This window comes from Eublepharis macularius, chromosome 18, assembly GCF_028583425.1.
Source record: "Eublepharis macularius isolate TG4126 chromosome 18, MPM_Emac_v1.0, whole genome shotgun sequence".
In the NCBI taxonomy this organism is placed as follows: domain Eukaryota; kingdom Metazoa; phylum Chordata; class Lepidosauria; order Squamata; family Eublepharidae; genus Eublepharis; species Eublepharis macularius.
Window position 1 is genome coordinate 22,421,300 of NC_072807.1, and position 25,759 is coordinate 22,447,058.

General features: G+C 45.4%; 1 protein-coding gene across 1 annotated transcript in view; it reads left to right on the plus strand.

Moving 5' to 3' along the window:
* The window catches only part of AGBL1 (AGBL carboxypeptidase 1), a 433,907-nt gene that overhangs the window by 195,786 nt on the left and 212,362 nt on the right, over window positions 1–25,759 (plus strand). Inside the window, exons 19-20 of the mRNA XM_055003103.1 lie at window positions 9,789–9,918; window positions 22,252–22,383. Of these exons, the coding sequence (XP_054859078.1) occupies window positions 9,789–9,918; window positions 22,252–22,383 (262 nt within the window). The remainder of the gene's footprint in view (window positions 1–9,788; window positions 9,919–22,251; window positions 22,384–25,759) is intronic.

A 25,759-nucleotide genomic window follows, 5' to 3' on the forward strand; every position in this document is an offset into this window, starting at 1 on the left:
TATTTGCATGTAACCACTTAGACTTCAACTGAGGATTCCCACCATAGAAAGACATAATAATGACATACTTTGGAAAACCGCTCTGAGTGGGCATTAAGTTGTCCTGAAGGGCAGTATATAAATCGAATGTTATTATTATTATTATTAAAGCATCTTCTTGGCTTGCAGAAGTCCCCAGTTCAGGTTAAAGGATCAGGTGATGTGAAAGACCCCTGGAGATTCCAAAGAGCTTCAGTGCTTTGACTCAGCATTATATATTTGTATGAGAGTCCCAGCGCCTGATAAAAATATTAAATGGATATAAAAAGAAAGGAAGGAAGGTGCGCACAGCTACTCTCCGCTAAAAGGAGGAATACTTAACAAGGTACACTAGCCCCCCCCCCTTTAAAACTGGCCCATGTTAAATTTGATTCATTTACTGATCAAAGTCGTTGATGTGTGAAGCCCCATACAAGTGCTTTGGGAAGAATGAGGCTTTGGGGCAAAGAATGACGAAGAGATCTGAGTAAGGTCTCATCTTTTCTTACAACGTAAAAAGCGTGACTCATTTCCCACCCCGCTCTTTAGCTTCTCAGAACACGCCCAGCTACCTAATAACAATGTTCTCTGCTGTTCTCAGATTGAAAAAATATTTCTGCATTAAATCATGTTAAGCGTAAAATAATTCACCTTTATGTATCCTCTCTGGATTTTTATGTGGGGAAGGCACAAAGATCCGTTCAATGGGAATGGTGCCATTGATCAACTTCCCACTGACAATTACTGCCATGGGATAACCCGATTAAAGTCGCTGTCTTCCTTCAAAGAGGGAAGAAGAGCGCCAGGACAGCTTTCAAATTTATCCTGGGTAAATTTTCCCATAGATGTTTAAATAGGGCCAAACTGAGACGATATAGCAAATTGGCAACCAGTAGGAGGGCTGGGGACCGAGAGAAGGGGCCGTGCATCTGACATCGCCCATGTGACGACATCACTTGTAGGTAAAACCTGGAAGTGACAAAGGGTAGTTTTGGAGCAGACTTGGGGAAGACATGAAGGTAATGTAATGTAGAGTTTGGCTCGCTGCATTGATAGAAACTCTTCAGGGTCTTCTTGGGCCGAGAAACTTCTTTCCCAACTCCTGGTTACCAGGAAAAGCCAGGTGCTGAGCCAGGGTGCAAAATGCATGCAAAATACATGCCCGCAGGAGCACTTCTATATCCAGTTATACTAACATTTTCCTTACCACCACGCAATGCTGCCATTTGGGGGTGGGGGGAGGTAGTAACATTGGTGGACCTCCTAGTGTAGTCATTCTTTTGTGAATGCCCAACAATGATACAATAATCTCCTGGCATCTTTGTACTATAGATATGTCTTACCAGGGGTCATTTCGAAGAAAAAGAGCTGCAGGAACTTATTAGCATAACTCATTAGCATATGCCACACCCCTTGACATCACCAGAAGTGGTTCATTAGAATAACTGATATGCATAAGCCACACCCCCTGACATCACCTATCCTGGCTGTTTTGGACCCAATCCTGGCCATTCAGGGCCGAAATTGGGCCCGAAATGGCAAAAAGGGGCTGAAACTGGCCCAAAAGGGGCACAAAATGGTCAGGATCAGGCCACTGCTGAGCAGGAGAGTGATCCACCACCTGTCAGAGGCCCAATCCTGGCCGTTTTGGGCCCAATCCTGGCCGTTTTGGGCCCAATCCTGGCCATTTTGGGCCCAATCCCAGTGGAAATGGGCCCCAAATGGCAGAAAGCAGCCATTTTGAGCGTGTTTGAGCCCGGATCGGGATCAAAATGTCTGGGACCAGGTTGGTGCTAGGCAGGGGAGGGTTCCCCTGCCTGGTAGTCACATAATCTGTGCCACAACAGGCCCAGAATGGCCAAAAATCAGGTAGGTGGGGCCACTTGACATGTGACCTCTTTGGAGAACTACTGGAACTGCATTCCTACACGTTCCCCCTCGAAATGAGCCCTGTGTCTTACTAAGTGAGATCCACAAAGTCTTTTTTTGTGGTTATGGGGGGTCTGAGTGGCAGTCAGAAGCCACTGCTAAAAAGAGAGACAGAAATGAAGAAAAGGGATGAGCTTTAATGGAGGGAAGAACATGGGTGCTAAGAAGAGAAAGATGTGTGTGAGGAGAAACGGAGATGCGGTGATGTAGGAGGGAAACAGCATCCATTAGAAAGGAGCACAGAACACTGTCTCTCTTCTCGTCAGTCGTTGCGTCCCTCTAGGAGCACGAGATGCCGTTCTGAGACTTTAGCAAGTGCTTCACAATATATGCTGTTCTCATGAGGACTAGAGACTTACGACAGCTCATTAGATGATGCTTAAGGATGCACCGAATCTCCCCTCTCCAGAAGAATTTTCCTAGTCTTACTGAAAGGCATTTGGTTTCTCACAAAATTCTTTACATGTTTGCCTAAAGGAGCCTGCATAATTGTAATGCATTTTCTTTTAGGAAACATGTCAGCAGCCATTCTGCATGAAAAAATGTGGAGTAACAGGTCTTGGCGGCTCAGTGTAAAATGATGGTATACTTTCACCCTGCCCAGCGGCTTAGAATCCTCTTTCTTTTGGGGGAGCCATTTAACATGGGGTGCAAAGATTCTTGCACTAGACCTCTTGCACAAGTGGAAACATAAGACTATGGTAGCTTTCTTGCACTAAGTCAAACTTACTGTATTCCCACCGGCATTTCTGCTTGTACAAGATCTTGTTTGACCAGTTTCTGAACACTATAATATTTATGGAGGGAAGCTGTAGGTGTTGCAGAAGGTCTTGCACAACTGGAACTGTCCATTTACATTACTGCTTACACATTGCTGGATCCAAGCCCCTATCTTGCTGTAGAGGATTCTGGAAAATGTTTAAGAGTCCAGTAGCACCTTTAAGACTAACCAACTTTACCGTAGCATAAGCTTTCGAGAATCACAGTTCTCTTTGTCGGATGCATGGAGAGTAAGAAGAAACTGGTCAGATATATGTTCTACAGTCATTTCCCATTAGTTTCCGAATCCAGTTGCCCTGTGTGAATCTAGAGCGCTCCTGGCACTAACCTGTGGTTTTGTGTTGCCAAGAAAGCTTAGAGGTAACCAGCTAGTTTCAAATGTTGAATTTCTCATCACTGCTATTTTAATCTACAGACCTCCTATATTTTGATTTTTGCTTCTTCTTTGTGAGAATTGAACCTGCAATGTTTATTTTAAAAATGTGCCTTTTCTGTTTCTTTCCCCCAAAGCATATGCATTTCTTCAGCAGTATTTGTGTGCCGAAAAAATCAGCATGACACTTCCCCTGTTGGCATTGCTTTGATAAAATACTGCATATATTGTATATGCCCTGACCTGGATAGCCCAGATGAGCCTGATCTCGTCAGATCTCATAAGCTAAGCAGGGTCAGCCTTGGTTAGTAATTGGATGGGTGCAGGGGTTTTTTTCTGGGAAAAGAGGTGGTGGAACTCAGTGGGTTGCCCTCAGAGAAAATGGTCACATGGTTGGTGGCCCCGCCCCCGGATCTCCAGACAGAAGGGAGTTTAGATTGCCCTCCATGCTGCTCGGTGGTGCGGAGGGCAATCTAAACTCCCCTCTGTCTGGAGATCAGGGGGCGGGGCCACCAGCCATGTGACCATTTTCAAGATGTTCCGGAACTCCGTTCCCCTGCATTCCCCCTGAAAAAAAGCCCTGGATGGGAGACTTTCAGTGAAGACCAAGGCGGCAGAGGCAGGCAATGGCAAACCACCTCTGTTAGTCTCTCGCCATGAAAACCCCTCCAGAGGTCACTATAAATCAGCTATGACTTGAGGGCACTCTCCACACATTGCATATAAATCCCATACAACATGAAGCCAATGAAATCAACAAAACTGACCACGAAAAGCAGAAATCCCAAACAGCCGACCAAAGGTGTAAATGAACATCATGAGAAAAGAAATAGGGAACATCGATTAAAGATGGTCCATCATTCTCATGGAGGAGCCCAGGAGAAGCTTCCCCCAAACCCTGGAGTTCTGGAATGCAACTTGAAAAGCACTTGTCGAGAACGGTGTCCTTGCAAATGTGGCGTACTTCTTCAAAGGTGGGCCGAAGAAAGAGAATGGCCTTATTATGCTTCTCTTGCAAATTCAGCCCTGAAATTCCATCACACACACACAGACACACACGCACAAAGGCTCTTTCTCCTTCCCTTCTTGGCAGGAGCCATTTAGCCGCACACTGCATTGATGCTGCCCCATGCTGCTCTGAAGGCATCCTGGTGTGTGCTTGCCTCTCTTCCCCCCTTCTTATAGATATTCTTGCCCAGCACCGCTGCAGCCGCCTCGCTCTTATTAGGATGCGCGGAGAATTGCAAAGCTGCTCTCCAGCTATCAAACACAATGTGTCCCTTTAGATTTTTATAGCTGGCTGTGCCCCAGGTACTATTATTATCGGTCCTAACATCACTCACTCAGTATGATGGGCCCTGTCTTTCTAGTTATCTGTAATGGGCAGAAGATTTTGGAATCATTTTTATCTCCCGTCTGCAGCAGCTTTCTCTCCCTAAGAAGTGACTCGCGACTCCCTCCTGCTTTCTTTGTCTCTGATTCTCTCGTGTTCTCGTCCGTTTCCTCTTTATGTTATGCCATCTACTTTTCACTTTCCGTATCAGCATCTCCATCTGAAGTTGCCTTTGTTTCTCTTTGTCTTTCCCTTTCCCCATTAGCTTTTCTTCCAGTGTTTTTTCTTTCCTCTTCCCTTTTCTCCTTGCCTGCCTCTTCTCTGTTCCAGAGTACAGAACACTGCACGGGTAATCTTAAGCTCGGTAAACTCTGGGTTGTGGTTGAAGGTCCAAGGACATTACTAAAGTCCTCCTGAATCCCACCATGGGCACTTTGTGTCAGACATGTGATGGGAATTTTGTGCCTGCCAGACACACAGTGGCTCTTGTCTGCTTGCAAGTGCAGTACGTGGGGAGAAACAGCTTCAGCCTTCCCCCAAGTGCCATTTTTACACTCTCCGTCCACCCCATGGAGCCACTACTGTCTCTGCAGGGAAAAGTATATGTTTCCCCTTCAGTGACTTTATTTTGCAACAGAGCCAGTAGCAGCTCCAGAGGGGCAGTTTGAAGTTATGGAAAAGGTGGGGTGGGAGAGGCTGAAATCACTTCTCCCAGTCTGCCACAGTCACAAGCAGAAAAAGTCTGGAGTGTGTCTGAGAGGCAAAAATCTGTCATTGCATTACTGAAATGTCCATAATGTGTAGCAACACTCTGTGTGTGAGTAAAGTGTCACCACAGCCAACTTATGGCAACTCCTGCTGGGGTTTTCAAAGCAAGAGACTGAGGGCCAAGCTACACATGACGAATGACACTTGAACGGCAAGTGGATTGAGTGGAGGGCAAGTGAACAGGGAGAAATTCACTTGCTGTTCAAGTGTCATTCGTCATGTGTAGCTTGGCCCTGAGAGCCAAGCTACAGGTGACGCCTGACACAGGTTGGACACTTGTCAGCTTCCCTCAAGTTTTGATGGGAAATGTAGGCATCCCGGTCTTGCAGCTTACAGAAGTTTACAGAGCTGCAGTCTATGGGAGGGAGAACATGCGGTCGGGAGGGGAGTGCTGGTGTCGGGCTCTTGCCGGGTGCCCCCCTTCCCCTCCGCTGTGTGTGTGTGGGTTTCTGTAAACTTTAATTAAATGGAGAGCCAATCTGTAAGACCGGGACACCTGCATTTCCCATCAAAACTTGAGGTTAGCTGACAAGTGTCCAACCTGTGTCAGGCGTCACTTGTAGTTTGGCTCTAACAGAGGGGACTTGCCATTGCCTGCCTCTGTATAGCAACCCTGATCTTCCTTGGTGGTCTCGCATCCAATTACTAACCAAGACCGACCCTGCTTAGGTTCCAAGATCTGATGGTCTAGGTCAAGACAGCATCACTGAGCCCTCTTGATCATTTTTCAAAATCTTGGCATGATTCTCAGCCTTTGCTAGTGCCTCTGGGGGGCACGGTACAGTTATTAAATTAACTTAATGTCATTCAGTGCCACAAGTTGACTTCTCCCCTCCACCCCAAAAAGACAAGGCAAATTCATTGAGGATAAGCCAAGCAATGGCAGTTAGCCATAGTAGCCAAATGGAACTTTCATGTTTAGAAACTGCGTACCTCTGAAAACCAGCTGCTGGGAGCAGGTCAGATGCTCTGTTTGTAGATTTCCCAGAAGCATTGAGATCCTGGTCTACCGGCCCAACAGGTTTCCCCCATCTTCTTGTACTCTCCTCTGTAGTTTGACCGGAGAAACTGTCTCCCTTTGTCAGAAATTATTTTTATTGGTAGACCACATTGAGAAGGGGATGGTGGGCAGGCATACAAATCCACTAATACTCTGAAGGTATAGCATCAGCAGGTTCTACAGTCACAAATGTCCTCCTCTTTTTCTCATACATTTCTTTTTCAAGAGAGAGAAAATCCCCCTGAATTCTGGTAATTTATAAACCTCTGTAACTGGTGTTTGGTATATACCATTAAAATATATAGCCTTTGGTATATACCATTAATATATATTATTATAATATATATTATATATGCCCTGACCTGGATAGCCCAGGTGAGCCTGATCTTGTCAGATCTCAGAAGCTAAGCAGAGTCAGCCTTGGTTAGTAATTGGATGGGAGACCTCCAACGAAGAGCAGGGTTGCAGAGGCAGGCAATGGCAAACCACCTCTGTTAGTGTCTTGCCTTGAAAACCCCACCAGGAATCGCCATAAGTCAACTATGACTTGAAGGCACTCTCCACCACCATATATTATATATAATATATAAAATATTTTAAATAGAACCTGTGTTCATTAGCCGAAGTGTCTCTCCTAATGGTACAGAGAGATGATGTAATTCAGCCAGGGGTGGCGCAAGGGTTTGCCACGCTCGCGGCCGGCTGTCCGGGCGCCCCCCTACGCGCGCACGCGTGCGCACTGGCCTCAGGGATGACGTCACGTGTGGCGGGAGCGCGCGCGCCGCCGCCGGCCTAATTGCTGCGGCGGGCGGCCTCCGAGCTCTCCCGCTCGGTTGCCTGCGCCGCCGCAGATGCCTGCCTGCAGTGGCTGCGCCTGGCCGGGGGCTTGTGCTGGCGGCGGCAGCGGCGCAGGGTGGGAGGGATAGGAGGCTGGTGATTTGTGGCGCGCGCTCCTGCCCGCCGAGCCTCCTCCGGCGCTCCCTCCGGCACCCTGCGCCTGCGGCCACCGCCTACCTGGCCTTAATAGGAGCGCTGGCCCTGAATTCAGCTGATGTTTATGTAGCTACTGTTCAAGGGCTCTGAGGGCCAAGCTACACATGACGAATGGCACTTGAACGGCAAGTGTATTTCTCCCTGTTCACTTGCCCTCCACTCAATCCACTTGCCGTTCAAGTGTCATTCGTCATGTGTAGCTTGGCCCATAGTCAGAGTTGATATAGCTTATCTCTGCTCTTCTGAACCCCAAATCCCTGTTTCAGTTTTGCTTTTCCCTGTCTTTCTGCCATTTTCTGTTTCCTTAAGTTGATACTCCCCATAAAATGTACACATTATTCTTCATCGTATGTCTGTTAATAAACCAGCTTTGTACAATACATGCTTGGGCCCCTGAGAAGAATCATAAAAGGAGGGAGAAATGATTTGGAAATTTCATCAGACCCTCCAAAATCTCCCCCTCCAGGATTACCTACATTCTCAGGGTTTGAGTAGGCCAGCCTCCCCTCCCCCTTTCCGCTATCACTCAATTGCTGTCAGTACTCTGTTCCTTCTGGATAATATCTATGCTTCCTGAGCAACTGATGGCTGGAATCTGGCGTGGTGAAAGTGGAGGCCTGGCTGTGCCTTGCCTCGTTTCAGGTTGAATTTAAGTCCTTGGAGCTTAACTCCTTTGATCCTCAGGGATAGTTATGAGTCTGCATGAGTCTGCATGGCTAAAGACAGCCAAAAATAAGTTACAGAGCTTGGGTTTTTCCTTTCACTTAGTGTTGGAGCTGGGGTACGAACAGGCAAAGGGTAGTCCCCTGTGCGAGCACAGAGTCATTACTGACCCATGGGGGGACGTTGCATCATGACATTTTCTTGGCAAACTTGTTACGGGGTGGTTTGCCATTGCCTTCCCCAGTCATCTACACTTTACCTCCAGGAAACTGGGTATTCATTTTACCAACCTCAGAAGGATGGAAGGCTGAGTCAACCTTGAGCCAGCTACCTGAATCTGATTTCCGCCAGGATTGAACTCCAGTCGTGAGCAGAGCTTGGGCTGCAGTACTGCAGCTTATCACTCTGTGTCACGGGGCACATAATGTGAACAGGCAAAACTAACCCTAAACAAAGGATGCTGGATTCAGAGCGGCAGATAGAAAGATCACTGACTTTTTTATTTGAGGACCGCTCTAGATTTGTAGTGTCTCTGGCTACTTATCTATCTTGACTGAAGGTACCCAGTCATAGGAGGGTATTCTCACTTGCAAGACATTAAGCCCTCCCCTCTGCAGTTCTAGAGGGGTGATATAAAAAGGTTTGGATGGAAGATAGGTTGTTTCCTTGTGATATAGGGGAAATTGAAACTATAGAACATGTTTTATTACATTGCCCCTATTATCAAGACATTCGCATTAAGTTTGTTTTCCCTATAATCAATAGGCACCTTGGCCACTCAGAATTTGAGTATACCAGAATGCTGTTAATAGATAAAACCCCAAAGATCACAATGTGTACTGCAAAGTTTTTTTGTGGCAAGTTAACAAAATGTTCCAGTTAAGGAAGGTATAAATATATGTGTTGAAATGCTGATATTATATTTTAATTTTGTATAATATTTTTAGCAATGTGGGAGCTAATAATTTTTACCTTTGATTTCTTGAGAATAAAAATGCTGTTACCTTTTATGCAGGTCTAGGACCATTTTAATAAGATCTCTGTGTGTGTGTGTGTGGTGGGGGGGGTACTTTTACAAAAACTTTTGTTTTGTTTTCTACATATCTGAGTATGCAGAGAACCTTCCTTGTCTGTGGGTGGCCTGATTTTGTGGCTTTCATCAACCACCCAGAGGGAAGCCAGTTTACTGCTAGATTGAGTGATACATATATTATACATATAAATCACAGACATTGTATGTATAAATACAGCATAAGTTGCATATGCAACCTCAGCAAACATCTGTAGGCAATACAAATGGAACTACAATACCAACAGCAAAAAAGCAAAGTCTAGGCAAAAATATGAAGAATTAAAAAAAAAACTAAATAGGGAATGCTTGTCTCTCTGTGGCTCTGAAAAGAGAACGTTACATAACAGAATATTATTTAAATACAGGTCAACATGGTGCATGACCTTTGACGCTAATTTTATGCTTAATTCCAGGCCACACCCATGGGCAGGTCTCATTAGAACCCTGATCTTATGATGCTACCAATAAGCAGCTAGCAAGGTAGTGGTCACATGGCAGTCATTTTGAGCGCAATCCCCTCTTTGGGGGCAGATGTTACCAATGCATTTGGAAGTAAAGGGTTTTTTGTTTGATCTCCCTCTCACTGTCAAAGAAGACTGCTGTTGAAACAGTTAAGTCCAACGGCACAGGCCTCAGCAGGCAAAGGAAGTGATAATGAATACCGTGCAGAAATGAATCCTTGGAAAATAAGCAGCTCTGGAGATCTGAGTTCATTCAATCCCCTCTCAAGTGTAAATGTACAGGAATAAATAGCAGGCCGACAAGCCAAGCCTGCTTTGGCTTTCACACCTTCTGCGAGGAATATTCTGCTTCTGTTTTCAGTCATTTTAGATTTCTTTTCCTTTTTCATTCATTCCAGCCAGCGATGCTCCCTAAGCGGAGATGACTTGAACAGACAGTGGCTGAAGCCTAGCCCCACTCTCCACCCCACCATTTACCACACCAAGGGCCTCCTTTATTACCTCCGCAGCCTTGGCCGGGCTCCAGTGGTAAGTGTCTTCTATTCTTTCCTCTTGATCCGGCTATCTTTCCTGAATGTCTTCCTGTACCATAAAAAATGTCAATTGGAAAACTCAAGGAGAAGTAAGGGACTGTTGAGGCGAAAGGCAGGAACTGCTGAGGCCACAGGTAGGGAATGTTGAGGCTAACCCAACAAATTCCTGTTCTCCCTATATGGATATAAATCATTACATGTGATTGAGAATGCTGTTTTTTCAGGAATTCCAATTGCATGGAGGAAGAACATATGTGTACGTTCTATTCATATGTTCCAGTCAGTGAATGTTGGTAGAGGTGGAGCATGCGACCACATTCATATCTCCCTAACTCTTATACCTGGAACATATGCTTTGACAAATCTGAACGTTTCTGGAAGCTCTGAGTAGAATCCAACTATCTTCATTTAGTTCTCATTACCCGGCACTCACACTGTGAATTATATTGTAACACAGTGTCTGTTTGTATACGTTATGGTCACATGAATCTACTGTATGTCAAGTCTGCTCATTGGTGCTTCTAGCTCAGTGTGGTCTATTCTGACCTGCAGTGATGCTTTCGTTAATTGGTAGGAGCATTCAATAGTGCGATTCCCTGATCTGCTCTCAGAAGCAATGGCTTTGCCATGTGATCTGTTGTTTTGTGCAGAATCCCACTCAGTCACGGCAAACTTTTGCCAGGTTGTGTCAAACATCTCCAAAAGGGATTTTTAAGTTGAGCGAAAAGAGCTTTAGAAAATATTGGTTGCTGAGAAAAAAGGGGACTTTGTGTCTACTGGAGCACACCCACCCCTTGGATTTTGTAATCAGTATTAACAGGGCTTGGAATTGGTTCTTTCTATATTTAATCTCTCAGTTTGATTGAGTCCACAGAGTAGCCTAGCCTTCCATTGAATTGCTTCTTCAAGTCTTGCTCTGGGACTGAGAACCTGCATGTGCAAAGAGAAGAATGGGAAGGAAACATTCCTGTAAATCATAGAATGTGTTTTGAAAAGTATGAGGGCCAAACGGAATGTTAGAGATCAGCAAGAGCCCTCTCTCTCTTCTCAGAGATTAGCCAAGGAAGCCTTCCTTTAGCCTTAGTGGGGGTTTGGCTAGTGGGAACTCGGGCAAGGGTGCTTTCAACTGTTGCCCCTCTCCTCAGCTTTGGTACTACCTCCCTCAGGAACTAAGAAACTCTGCTTTCCTAAAGGCTGGGTTTGAAGACCTGCTTTTGCCAGAGATTAGAGTGTTGGACTAGGATCTGGGTGACCAAGGTTCAAATCCCTGCTCTGCCATGGAAGCTCGGCAGGCGACTTAGGGCCGGTCACACACTCTTAGCCTAACTTATCTCACAGGGTTATTATTGTAAGGACAAAATGGTGGAGGGAGAGCGATGTAAGCCACTTTGGATCCACATTGGGAGGAAAGGTGAGGTATAAATGAAGTCAATAAATACATTTCAATAAGAAATGGTGTCGTAGGGGGAGTGTGACAGTCTTGAGAAAATGAATTTTGTTATATTTTCTTGCACCTTTTAGCAGTTTTTACACATTCTGTTTTAGTGCTTTAATTGTATTATGCTCTAGATTGCCTTAGGGACATTTTTTTTAAAGTTGAAAAGTAAGTTATCAACAAACTAAAGTACAGGACGCCAGAGTAGGACCACCTTTACCTTTGGTGAGGGATCCCTGCGGCCACTTGCGATGCAGGACTGAATATGGCCCAAAATGTCAATCCATACAGAAGGGAGACATGATTTTCATTGATCTTCTCCTTAAAACAGATCTTCGACTACCTCCAAGGATCTCTCCCTCCCCCCAGAGACAATATTTTAGGGTTTGGGGGGAGCGATGAAGAGGATGCTGAGAAACCCATACTTCTGCACATAGAAATCCTAGGCTCATACCCAAGTTCTGTTCTGGCATAAGAACATCCCGCATCAGAATGGCATATTCTGAAGTGAATTGAGAGGCATCCCTGTCTACTACCTCAGGATTCTCCCACCTCATTCTTCTCCAGACTATGTAATCTGAATTAGTGGGATTGGAAGGTGAGAAATGTCCCATCATCTCTGAGGCAAGTGGGTCAATTTAACTTTTTATTGATACCCATTGCCCACTGTCCAGAAGACGTTTGATTATTTGGCCCAGACCCTGTGCGGCCTGCCAGGAGGCCTTGTTCTGCAAGTTGCTATCGATTCCTTTGTTCCTCCTCTGTCCAGGCCTTCGGAACATGACAGGCCGGTGGAGGACTGAATTTTCTCTGCCTTTGAAGAGGCCATTGATTTCAGTTTATACACGAGCAAGGCCCCCTCCCCGCCCCAGCTTCAGAAGCCTGCCTCCTCTCCTCTTCTCTAAGAGCCTGCTGAGCTTGGGTCTCTGAGAACCAATGATTTTGGTGACGCACTTGAGTCGCATTTGTCCCAGTGACATGTGAGCCACAGTTTTCTTCAAAGGAGGGATGACAGCTGAAAGGGAAAAGAAAGCGCACAGCCCCCAAAGAGTGGGCAGTTTAATTGGCAACTGCATTTCCCAAGGAACAAAAGAGCGCGAGGAGCAGCGGGTTTTTCTCTCTCCCTCCCTCGCTGGCAATCATAGGTGGCCCCGGCCCAGGATGTTCCAAAGGAGAAAAATAATACGGTCTTTCATCGCTCTCCCTTGTTGGATGGAAGCAGAAGTGTTTGGATCGTGTGATAGAGCCAGCTGTGGATGCCAACCTCCAGGCAGAGGCTGAAGCTCTCCTGGAAGGAATTACAACTTATCTCCAGACTACAGAGGACTGTTTCCCTGGAGAAAATGGCTGCTTTGGAGGGTTTGCTCTATGGCGTTATACTCTGCGGAGGCCTCTCCCATCCCCAAACCTTGCTCTCCACTGACTCTGCTCCCAAACCTCCAGAGATGTCACACAACCTGTGTCAGGCTATGGCATTCCAGTTGGCTAGAGTCTGCCTTCCTCCCTTCTGCAAGGTCTTTTGATTTCAAAACGTTTTATTAGAAAGACGGCATTCAGGCCCAGATGTCCACATTCCAGGACCAAGCAGATCCTGGCTGAGAAAAGCTTTGTTAGGAATGAGTTACACAGTCAAAGTCTCAGATCCAGGCCTCCCCCCAGAGTTCACATAGCAGGCAGCTTCTCTGTGGGAACGCTGGTTCATCAAGGTCGACTCAGAAGAAAACAGATAAGATGCAGCATCCTGTCCCATGGAAATGTACTTGAAGGGACCTAGAGGGGAGAGAGACTAAACAACTACAGAAATTAATATGGCGTTACACAGGCTACATTTCCCCCGCATGGCAGATCCTGACAACCTGGAGGTGGTTATTCTAGATCCAAGAGTGGCTTCAGATTAGCATTGCCAGCTCCAGTTTGGGAAAATCCTGGTGGTTTGGGGGAGAACTCTGGGAAAGGAGGAGGAGCTCAGCGGGGATAAGATTCCATAGAGTCTCCCCTCCAAAGCTATCATTTCCTCCAGGGGAACTGATCTCTGTTGCCTTGAGGGCAGTTGTACTTCCAGGAGATCTCTAGCCACATCCTGGAAGCTGGCAAGCCCTACTTTGGATGGAGGAGCTCTCATGACTGCTTATGACCTGCAGATTGGCAGCTTCTCATTCCACCTGTCATTCCATGCCTAGAGAGGATATAAAGACCTGCGAACTGGGGTCCAAAAGTGACGCATGTCATGCAACTGCTTGATGGGACATTGCCTGCCCTGTGCTTTTTGGGTGAGGAAAAGAGCACGTGTGTAGAGCAGGAGGGGGCAGGAGTCTCACCCCTCCCGCACCCCAGTGCCAACTCCAATCAGTGCCCTTTGACACTTTTAGAGGAAGTTTTCTATGGGGACTGGAAGCTAGTGTACAGCTGTCAGACAGTCCACTTGGCAACTGTCATGTCTAGTTTGACCCTGGGACTGGGAAGGAAGAGGCTACTAACTATCTTGGCCTGAAGATCATCCGCTTTCATAGAATCACAGAATCGCAGAGTTGGAAGAGGCCATACAGACCATCTAGTCCAACCGCCTTCCCAGTGCTGGATCAGCCTAAAGCATCTCTGACAAATATTCATCCAGCCTCTTCTTGAAAACTGCCAGTGAAGGGGAGCTCACCACCTCCCTAGGCAGCTGATTCCACTTTTGAACTACTCTGACCGTGAAAAAGTTTGTCCTAATATCCAGCCGGTACCTTTGTGCATGTAATTTAAGCCCATTGCTTCGGGTCCTACCCTCTGCTGCCAACTGGAACAGCTCCCTGCCCTCCTCCAAATGACAGCCTTTCAAATACTTAAAGCTTTTCTAATTTCTGCCTCCCTTTTCTTAACGTTTGTGTTTTACAGATAATTATTTGTCTCTGCAGTGTTCCCCCCTTCACTGTCATGAATTTTGTGGTAATAGGAGTGTGAGCAACATATGCTTTGTATATTAATTTTAAGGATGATATGCTTACCTGACCTGGATAGGCCAGGTGAGCCTGATCTTGTCAGATCTCAGAAGCTAAGCAGGGTTGGCCTTGGTGAGTAATTGGATGGGAACGAAGACCAGGGTTGCAGAGGCAGGCAATGGCAAACCTGAGACCTTCTGCATGCAAAGAACAAGTTCTACCACTGAGCCCTGGCGCTACCTTTTCTCTAGTTAGCTGTGTGCCCTCTGCTAGCCATGATCCTCAGGAGAGATCCTACTGTGCCTTTCATATTTCCAATACACCCACTCATGCATCAAGTTCTGAGAAGTTCCAGCTGCTGCCTAGTTCCTTACACTTTAGAAACACCAACAAGAAGCCACTCGTCTCACCTGTGTAACTAGACCATCCAAAAGATTTCACTACTTCCAACTAGTGAAATCTTCTCAATGGTCTAGTTTCAGCAGGAACAGGGTGAATTCTGCAGAGACTCCCTCAGCCACCTCAGATAATTATCTGTTTGCTTGTTCACTTCATTCATACCCTGTCTTCCTCCCTATTGGAGACCCAAAGCAGTTTGCATCATTCTCCGTTCCTCCATTTTATCTGACAACCACCCTGGGAGGTAGTTTAGGTTGAATGTGTTCAAGGTCACACATGGTAGAGTAGGGACTCAAACCTGGGTCTTATTTATTTATCCCTTTATTTTTATCATATTTGTATTCTGCCTTCCCTGCGAACAGGCTCAGGGCGGATAACAACATTAAGAACATTTAAAACATTCCGTATTAAAACATTTAAAAACATTATACAAAAATACCATACAAAAATAGCAGCATTCTTTTTCCTGATGGTGGCATGAATATAGCAGCAGCTTAAAAACAGTGGTGGGCAGCTTTCACAGGGAGGGGGGTAGGTGTTGTATCCTCCAGCCAGCGGAGGCCCAACCTCAGCCATAAGCCTGGAAGATCAACTCTGTCTTACAGGCCCGGCGGAAAGATAGTAGATCCTGCCGGGCCCTGGTCTCGGTAGACAGAGCGTTCCACCAGTAGGAGCCAGGACTGAGAAAGCTCTGGCTCTAGTCAAGGCCAGGCAGGCCTCCTTGGAACCAGGGACTGATAACAATTGCTTTCCTCCCGATTGGAGGGTCCTCTGGGGAATATACGGGGAGAGACGGTCCCTCAGGTACGCTGGCCCCAGTCCGCACAGGGCCTTATAGGTCAATACCAAGACCTTGAACCTGATCCGATACTCCACTAGCAACCAATGCAGCTCACGCAATATTGGTGTAATATGTGCCCTATTTGGTGCTTTCATAATGATGCGCCCCACTGCATTTTGCTCTAGCCCGATACTCTAACCACTACGCAATACTGGCTCTCAGTCTTGTGCTGGCAAGTGAGAATATATCTCTCAGCCGGCTGTATCATTTAGGATTCATCTGAAGTAGTGTCTAGGATGCCAAATTATAAGCTGGAGAAGTTTAGGCAGCCTAGCCATCACACATGCTGCGTTTTCTTGGGGTGCATCCTTAATGTGTCTAGTAATATTGTAGGTAGATAATGCATGTGCCTTTTGCTTGTTAGAAGTGTATCAAATTGGCAGGTAATGGGTACCTAGTTGAGTTCCATCTTGAAATGGGACTGAGGCTATGAAATCCCCTTGGATATTCAGAAGGGGGAGAAACTCGGGGTGGGAAATTCCACTCCGTTCCTGTGGTTAGACTAAGCTGGCTGTAGCCAAGAGCTTGGATGAAAATGCAAGAGCCGGAGAAAGGTGGATGTGTTTCTCTGCCAGTTTCTTTAATGACAACTGCGGCTGCTCAAATGGGACCATTACAGGGTAATTGAACACACAGCAGAGGTTTACTTCACAATGCATAGCCTGAAGAAAATGACAGAAAATATGAGTGTGACTCCAAGTTATGGAGGGGAGGCTTTGTCTCTGAGCTGCCTTAATGGTAAATGTTGCCAAGTTTGGGGTTTTGAGCTCAGGTATATAGTGCAGTCATAAAAACAAAAGAATTGCCTTGCTGGCTCAAACCCAAGCCCAGTGTTATTTTCCCAAAACGCCAGCAGTAAGCACACAAACAAAGCATGAAACCATCGTCTGCCCCTAACTGTATGCCTCAGCAACTGATATTAGAAAGTACACTGCCTCCATGCATGGAGGTTCTATTTAGTTATCATGGGTAATAACCAGGGCTTTTTTTCTGGGAAAAGAGGTGGTGGAACTCAGTGGGTTGCCCTCAAGAAAATGGTCACATGGCTGGTGGTGCCCGCCCCCTGATCTCCAGACAGAGGGGAGTTGAGATTGCTCTCCGCGCTGCTCAGTGGCGCGGAGAGCAATCTAGGGTGGGGCCACCAGCCATGTGACCATTTTCAAGAGGTTCCGGAACTCTGTTCCCCCGTGTTCCCCCTGAAAAAAAGCCCTGGTAATAACCATCGAGAGATCCTCTCTTCCCTGATTCTTCTCTGAGTCTCAAACATACACATATGGGTGTCTATCCCATCAAGTCACAACAGACTTATGGGGACCCCAGCAAGAGGCTTTCATAGCAAGTAAAGAGCAGAGATGGTATGCCAGTGTCTTTCTTTGGGTGGTTCTGTCATGTCTGTAACCCCTACATCCATGTCATTGTTCTAGGTGATGCTAATTGCTATTACTGTGTTTTGATTTCATATTGCAAATGCTATATGCATCACTTTTGTTTCTCCCTCTCCCAGCCTGAGAACACAGCTAGGTAATCTCTTTCTTTGAAGCTCACCGAAATGACCTTGCATTGTCTGAAATGCTACAATTCCTTTCTGTCTTGTCTAACTGATGTGTAAACTCCAGAAAAAGTTCCCAGACTTCTTCCCACTCAAAACTGGGGGGGGGGGTTAGGGAGGAGGGAAATGTTTGAGTATTTAGACCTGTACTTTCCTCAAGCCTCTATTCCTTTCAAGGAAGCTGTACTACTTGGATGCTTTCTTGCTTCTAAGTAAACTATGGACCTGTATATGGAAATGATCTGATTTCTGAATAAAAAAACATTTAACCAGGAACCTGTGTCTGATGCAATGGTCCAGAGATCTGTCTGCTCTATCCTGTTATCCATAGCCTGACAGGTTCCCTCATCCAAATACTAACCTCCTTAGTTTCCAAGTTTTCACAAGATTTGGCTATACCGTGCCATCCTTAAGTCTTAGGATTTAAAGGGTTCAAAGTGGCTGATAAAATGAAATGCAATTTAAATAAATCCAAACAACCCAATAGGTTCCCTTGAAAGAGGTGAGGAGCCACAAAGTTGTCCAGGGCTGGTTCTGCTATAAGATCATGGCTGTGAGCAACCAGCTAAGATCTAAAGTGTTCAGCTTTGGTTCTTGCCCTTCCGCTTGTTCCAAAGTTTTTCACCTCCAGCCATGACCTGTCTTTAAATTGCCTGCAGAGAGGGAAGGAAAGGTTCGTCCCAAGTTTTATCTGTCAACTAAGATCTCCTTGTGTCTTTGGCCATGCCCAGGCTTCAAATTACCAGCAGAAAGAAGGTAGCTGCAATAGACACAATTCTCATTGTGTCTATATAAGCAGATATTCCTATGGGAATCAATCACTACTCTTCCATATGTGGCCAACGACAACATGAACCTCTTTCCCACATTGTGGTTTCATAGTGGTGTGCAGTGGTCTATGCATAAATGATACAGCTTTGTATGCAGGGCTGTTCGTGTGAACCTTTAAAGTGCAATCAACATTATCCGAGTACTGATCAAGTGGGAAAGACTGATATAAGATCTCTAGAGATAATGGGAAGAGGGGTTTGAGCCATGGCTGAGAGCTAAGTTACAAGAGACGAATTACACAAGGAGGAGCACGTGAAGGGAGCCACAATGTTAGCTGGGAAGCTGAGTTTTAAAAGAGATTGGAAGGCTTTGTCAATTTCCCCTCTCTACAGAGCCAGGGAGATGCTGCTCAGAGGGTTTCTTTATTTCTTCTTTGCCTCTTAAGAGGGGAAGTGAAACTAACAGAGCCTTCTGGAGGCAAAGAAGAAATTAACAAACCCTCTGAGCAGCCGTCTCCCTGGCTCTGTAGGGAGGGGACATTGACAAAGCCTTCCGATTCCTTCTAAAATTCAGCTTCCCGGATAACATTGCAACTCCCTTCACGTGCTACTCCTCATGTAATTCGTCTCTTGTAGCTTAGCTCTCAGTGACAGGGCATCAGGTTGGCCTGCAGAAGGTCTCGATCCAGTCCTCAGCATCTTCATATGGTATTTCCGTGTTCATGAGCATCCACTAACTTGGGAGAGATGTTTTCTCCCCACTGTGAGACTGAATTGGTAGAGACTCCAGAGAGGGAGCTTATCCCTGAAGAATGGTAACCTCAAGAAAACAAAAAATGTGATGCATATAAAGGGGGTGGGGTGGAAAGAGCAATGTACCAGAAGAGACAGAGAGCATCCTTGGCCAAGAGAGAGAGTAGAAGTGCATGTCCATTGGAGGTGCAAACAAGTTAGGGAAGGGCAGTGGCTCAGTGGAAGAGCCTCTGCTTAGCATGCAGAAGGTCCCAGGTTCAATCCCCGGCATCTCCAGGACTAGGACTAGGCAATAAGTGATTTGAAAGAGCTTTGCCTGATCGGAGACCCTGGAGAGCCACATCCACTGCTGGGTGGACAAGACTGACCTTGATAGACAAACGTTCTGCTTCCATATAAAGAAGTATAAAGAAGCTTCAGACATCTCAGTCCATCCTACAGCCTTCACCTTCCCTTATAGGGACATTCAGACTAAAGAAACATCCAATCACTTCGGGGGGGGGGATCCTAGCCTTGTAATTTAGAGATTTCCCAATAGTGAAGATGTGTGGGAGGGTGGTTATATACCACCGATGTATATTGACTTCCCATCTTGGCAAACAGGACAATTGATTGTTCTTCAAAAGCCAGGTCAATATTTGTCTCCCGCATCAATAAACCCCTGATTTTTTAAAAAGTCCTATTGGAGTCGATAGCTGTTTATAAAGGCAATCTAAATCCAGTCCCAAAGCAGGGGAAACTGCTATCACCCAGGTGTGTACAGCCAGCCAGGAAACCAAGCGACAGATTAGACAAGTGGATTAGGTGGTGACGGATGCTGCAGTTTGCAGCGCAGAGAGGTCATGTACAATTCTTTTATCTCCCTCAGATCAACTCTGCAAAATAACACTGTACAGAAGCCGTTTCTGTAATTGTGTGCTTATGAGTTGCTGCAAATTGTGCGGTATAAGCTTCGAATGGAAAGAAAACCAAGTGGTGCTTAATTGCTTCGTAAAGTGTAGCTTTTGCTTCTTGCAAGGATAACAGGAGTTGCTTGATTGTAAAAGCAAGCTGAAAAATGGCTATGTTGTGGTGCAATAAGAAAACCTGAACTTGTTCTCTGAGGAAGTATCTGCATTGCAGAATTGAATGAGTTTAACAGTCAGCTCTTCTTCCTAAGCACCCAGGGAACTGTGGCTATGAACTGGAGTTGGCGGTGGCAGTGGCAGCTGCTAAGGGTTCTAGTGTGGAATTCTCAGCACAAAACCACAATCCTCATGATACACAATCCTCATGATATATAAGTATGCGAATGTGCCCTTTTCTGATGTTGCATGTTGCCATTGCCATAGATTGATTCTTTTATGCTATTTTAACCCTGTAGAAATAGCATAGACTACTACAAATTTAAGGGGGGGCGATTCATTATGAAGAAGCAGAAAAGGGCATGCAAACAAAGAATGATGAGTTTGATTCACCAAGGAAAACACACAATAGAAGGGGAGATTTTCAATTTGAACTGACAGGGATGAGTAATTTGACCTCATCCCTGCCGTAAAGGAAACAATCCATGTAGTACTGCCATGTAGTACAGTTAGGCTGATTCCACACGCTCTTAAAGGGATGGCCCACTCACCAAACGCTTGTAGCTTTCCCCCAGGAATCTGCACGGCTCCATTTGCAAAACGGCTGCAGGCCCTTTGGCTTCCATGTTTCTGGCGCCTTTTTGGGGAGCGCGGAAAGTGCGTTCCCAGAAAAGGCACCGAAAACATGGAAGCCAAATGGAAGCCAAATGGCCTGCAGCCCTTTTGCAAACACAGCTGTGTGGATTCCTAGAGAAAAGCCCCCAGTGTTTGGTGACTAGGCAATCCCATTAAGAGCATGTGGAAGCAGCCTTAGTGTTTTATATCTTGAGATTTTACTGTGTCAAAATGTGCCTTGTCTCTAGAATGGATATAAAGAATATAAAATAGTAAGAAAGTCCAGTAGCACCTTTAAGACTAACCAACTTTGTTGAGGCATAAGCTTTCAAGAACCACAGCTCTCTTAGTCAGATGCTCTTTGTCAGCTCTCTCCATGCATCTGACAAAGAGAGCTGTGGTTCTCGAAAATTTACGCCTCAATAAAGTTGGTTAATCTTAAAGATGCTACTGGACTGTTTACTATTTTGCAACTACAGACTAACATGGATAACTCCTCTGAAAGAGTATAAATACATTCTAAATACGTAGCATTTATATATGACTCTTTCTTAGGGTTGCCAACTCTGGGTTGGGAAAATTTTGGAGATTTGGGGGTGGAGCCTAAGAAGAGCAGGGTTTAGGGGCGGGAGGAACTTCAGCAGCCATGGAGTCCACCTCCCAAAGCAGCCATTTCCTCCAGGAAAACTGATCCCTGTAGTCGAGAGATCAGTTGTAATTCCGCAGGAACTCCAGGCACCACCTGGAAGTTGGCAACCCTATTCTTTATCTTGTTGGCTTGCAACTTGCCTTACAGCAAACCTGTAGGATGCTGCTGTTCTCCCTGTATGGCAAATGTGGAGGAAGGCTAAGCTTGAGAGAAAAATCGCTTGCCTAAAGCAATCTACAGTGCAGTCTTAAACGGAATTGCATTCTGCTGGAAATAATTGTGATTAGTGTACTGCATAACTATTTAGGTGTAAGTGTGTAAAATTTAACTACTGCCCGTTGTTCAGGAAATGTGTGGTTTAAGCCCCCCCTGAGACAAAGAGTTAATGAGGGAGGGGTATGTGAAGGACAGAGCCAAGCCTGTCACCTTTTATTTGTTCTGCCAGTTCCCCTTTTACCCTATTGCTGTGGTAGAGTGAGAAAGAAACAACCAATTAAGACCCTTGGAGAGCGAGGGGACTGGGGATGGAGGGTGAAAGGAGAGTACGGCTTTCTCTTGGGAAGATAAGGCCGAACAGTCCTCTGGGTAGGTTAGTGGTTTGCCTATATCTTGCAGTCCATTCAAGTGGTGGACTTGAAATGACACCCTCTGCTTTGAAGGTCACCAATGTAGTCTTTGTGATATAGGGCAAAGCTACAGTCTTCTAAGGGCCAAGCTACAAGTGACAAATGACACTTGAATGGCAAGTGTATTTCTCCCTGTTCACTTGCCCTCCACTCAATCCACTTGCCAGGCAAGTGTCTTTCGTCATGTGTAGCTTGGCCCTCAGTCTACTGAACTGAACAGGTTTAGAAACGCATGGTTACATTTGGTTAAGATTGCCATTGGTAGTGACATGGGCAAGATTTGAACTGGGTACTTCCTGATGCATTAGCTACTATGCTATCTCAGCTCTCAAGTATCTAGACCTCATGAGGCTGTTAGTCACTTGCAGCCTATTAACTTCTCCAAATAATTAATTCTCTGAGTTTCCATACGTGGTCACCTGGAGACAAGTCCTCTTCACCTTGGGTAACCAAGCAAGTGGCTGTTTACAAGCAACTTTCCTCTTGTTTAGGGTGCAGCTTCTTAGCAACTAGCCAGCCTAATAGACTGAAGTTACAAGACACGTGCATGGACTGAAGTCTAGGTCACGTGCTCAGCTTGGGGAAAAGTTGATACATTCACGCTGGAGTACACACAATTCTAAATGCAGAAACGCGTGTAATTCGTCTCGTGTAGTTCAGCTCTCTGAGAGCAATATTTAGTGGGTTGTTATTTTTCCCCCTTTAGGTGTTTTGTGACTATCATGGCCATTCCCAGAAGAAGAATGTATTCCTGTATGGATGCAGCATAAAGGAGACTTTGTGGCAGGCAGGATGCAGCATCGACACCTCGGTGGTCACAGAGGATGTTGGCTACAGGGTAAGACACAATCCAGTGTGGGGGCTGCAGATAAAATTGTCTTGCCCACCTCTAGGCATGTTTGATTTTTGTTTTACTGTTCCCCATGATAAGGCACAGGTGAGTGGTCCATCACAAACACTGGAGTATTTTCCAAAGTCTGTTCAAAGAAACTGGTTGGGAGGTGTTTAACCCTTTCCTCCCACATCTCTTCCACAATTTAAATGGCCCATCCAAAGCTGCAATTAGCCCTGTGGGTGGAAATAGACAGGTTCAGACCTGATGTATCTTTCTTTTAAAATGAAAATTGTGAAAGAGGCATGGAAGGAAAGGGTTAAGCACCCTATCTTTCCCAGAGGTCCTTTCTTCAACAGTTGCCTGGATCAGGTGAGAGTCAGTTTGATACAGTGGTTAAGAGCGGCAGGACTGTAATCTGGAGAACCAAGTTTGATTCCCCACTCCTCCACTTGAAGCCAGCTGGGTGACCTTGGGTCAGTCACAGCTCTTTCAGAGCTCTCTCAGCCCCACCCACCTTACAGGGTGGTTGCCATGAGGATAATAATAACACACTTTGTAAACCGCTCTGAGTGGACGTTAAGTTGTCCTGAATGGCGGCATATAAGTCAGAAGTTATGATTAAAACACAATCACAAATCTTTTTTGTCTTTTCTGTCTGGTTAGGCCTGGCCCTCCCAATGCCATCTGTTACATATAGAACCTTTGCCCTGAGCAAGTTTTCACCAGACCTCCTTCAGCGTGATCTCCCTTTTCTACTGTGGGATTGTGAAGAGTAGGAGAAAAAATTAATGTCAGCACATCTCCAGGAGCTTTATTCCACCTGAACTCTGGGGAACCAGGGAGAGCTGGCAAGTGCACAGAGAGAACGGAAAGACTGCCTTCAGGCAGTGGAACCGTGCATTGAATCTGCAATGGGTGACCAGAAACAACCTGCTGCTGCAGATTGGCACAACTGTCATTTGATTTCCTTTTGCGTGTGGAGTTTTGATCTTCATGGGTACCCCGAGGCCTTATTTATTCAAAAGCTAGGGCTGGATTATGGGGAAAGAGGCTCTAACTACATTTTAAAAACTAAATATCATTGTTGGAAAAATTTATTTTTATTTAACAACATTTATATCTTGCTTTTCTGCCCTCTGCCCTTGATGCTAGGTGCACCAAGACAACTAAGAAATTAAAACATATTACATTTTAAATCCATTAAGACCAACCAAAACAACAATGACAGCAGCAAGACATCATTAAAACAATAAGAAATGGAGTTTTAAAATTGTAAAGACATAAAAACAACAATTAAAACATGTACCATAATTAAAATTTTGGGCAAGAAGTGGGGGTAATGTTATGGAGCCTCTTAAAGGTGATGGATCCAGAGGAATTAGCCATGTTAGTTTGCAGTAGCAAAATGGCAGAGTCCAGTAGCACCTTTAAGATTAACCAACTGTAGCATAAGCTTTCAAGAACCACAGCTCTCTTTGTCAGATGCATAGTGGTTATTAAGAAACTGGCCAACTCTGCCCTCATATTTAACCAGAAAATATGATTACAGGACCCAATGGCATCAACTACACTATCTCTGGCTCTTACAGCTGCTCATCCTCCAACATGATATATGCCCTCATGTGCCAACGATGTCCATCTGCTCTGTACACTGGACAAACCTGCCAACCTCTGTGCAAAAGAATAAAGGGACACAAATCTGACATTAAAAATGCCAACATCCAGAAACCCATGGGAGAACACTTCCAACTACCAGGACACTCCATCAAGGTCTTAAAGGTCACCATAGTTCAACAGAAACCTTTCAAAAACAAAATCCCACGGGAAGCTGCTGAATTGTAATTCATATGTAAATTTGACTCAGTCAAACTTGAAGAGAGACTTGGGATGGTTATCTCATTACCAAAAGCTGGCATTCTATTCAGATTCTGCCATGGAGGGGAGGGGTCACACCCAGCCTGGATTGTGCACTCCATCTCTTTCATGAACTTATTTACATTTACATGACCCTTGCTCCCTGCACCCTCTCCCCTCACCATCTATATATCTCTGGCCAGTTTCTCCATACCCTCCATGCATCTGACGAAGAGAGCTGTGGCTCTCAAAAGCTTATGCTACAATTAAGTTGGTTAGTCTTAGAGGTGCTACTGGACCCTTTGCTATTTTCTTAAAGGTGATGCAGCTTTTGGAACTCACTGTGTTTTAACCCATCCTTGGGGTCTCTCCGATCCCATTCTGAGACTCTTACTGCTAAGCTGTTCCCACACTTCTACTGTGCTGTGGATTTCTGATTATACATGTACGATACCCAAAATTCAGACCCTGAGGCAGTCAAAGTATATGTTACATTGGAGATCCACAATCACATTCACTCATTTACTACATTTATTACCCGTGCCTTTTTCCCTGTTGGGGACCCAAAGTGGTATGTGCATATTTTATCCTTCAAAGAGGGTAGCGTTGGGATCAAGACCGGAGGGTTAACATTTCCCAAAACAAAATTATTCTCCCCTCAACAGTTTTAACCTCAGGAGAAGGAAGGAAGGCACTTGAGAGGTACCTGTCTTTTGCTCCATACCACTTAAGGGGTGAATGAGTAGCTTCTACTATGGAAAGAGGGGACTTTGAAACATTAAAGAACCTTCTCCCCAACTGAAAACATTCAAGTTAATGCATCCTTACATGCAATCATCAGTTCAAACAATTGAAATGAACATTAAAATCATTCCAATGTGAAAGACCTAATCAATGTAATTGCCATTTTGCCATACTTAATGAAAGCAGCACACATTGCAGAGCGAGAGGGAGAGAGAGAAGCTAGTTTGGGGTACAGCAATTTTTGGCCTGCTGTCCAAAACCATAGTGAGGAGACTCCAGGCAAACATTTGTGGGAAGGGAGCTCTACAGCGGCAAGGTCACCACTGAGAAGGACCTGTTTTGAGTCACTACTAGAGGTGGGCACGAACCAAGATACGAACCAAAGTTTGTCATGAACTGGCCCTTTTTTAGGTTCACAATCCAGTGGTTCATTGGAGGGTATTTCTGACAAACCACAATGATTTTTAGATCATTTTATTTGGTTCATTTTTTTGTTCGTCATTGCAGATAGCCTGGTGCTGATCAATCAGTTTCCAGGCAATGGGGCGGGGAGGGGATGGGCTTTTTGCAGACCTTCTGCTGCCCTGGAAGTGACGTATTCATAAACCAAACAAACCAGTTCACAGACCGAGCAATTTCATGCTGGTTCGTGGATCGTCGTTCATGAAACATGACGAACCATCAACTGCAACAAATCTCCATTTTCCCATTTCATGCCCACCTCTAGTTGCTACCCATCTCACCTTGGGTCATGGAGTTACCTGAAGCAGACCCTTAGCAG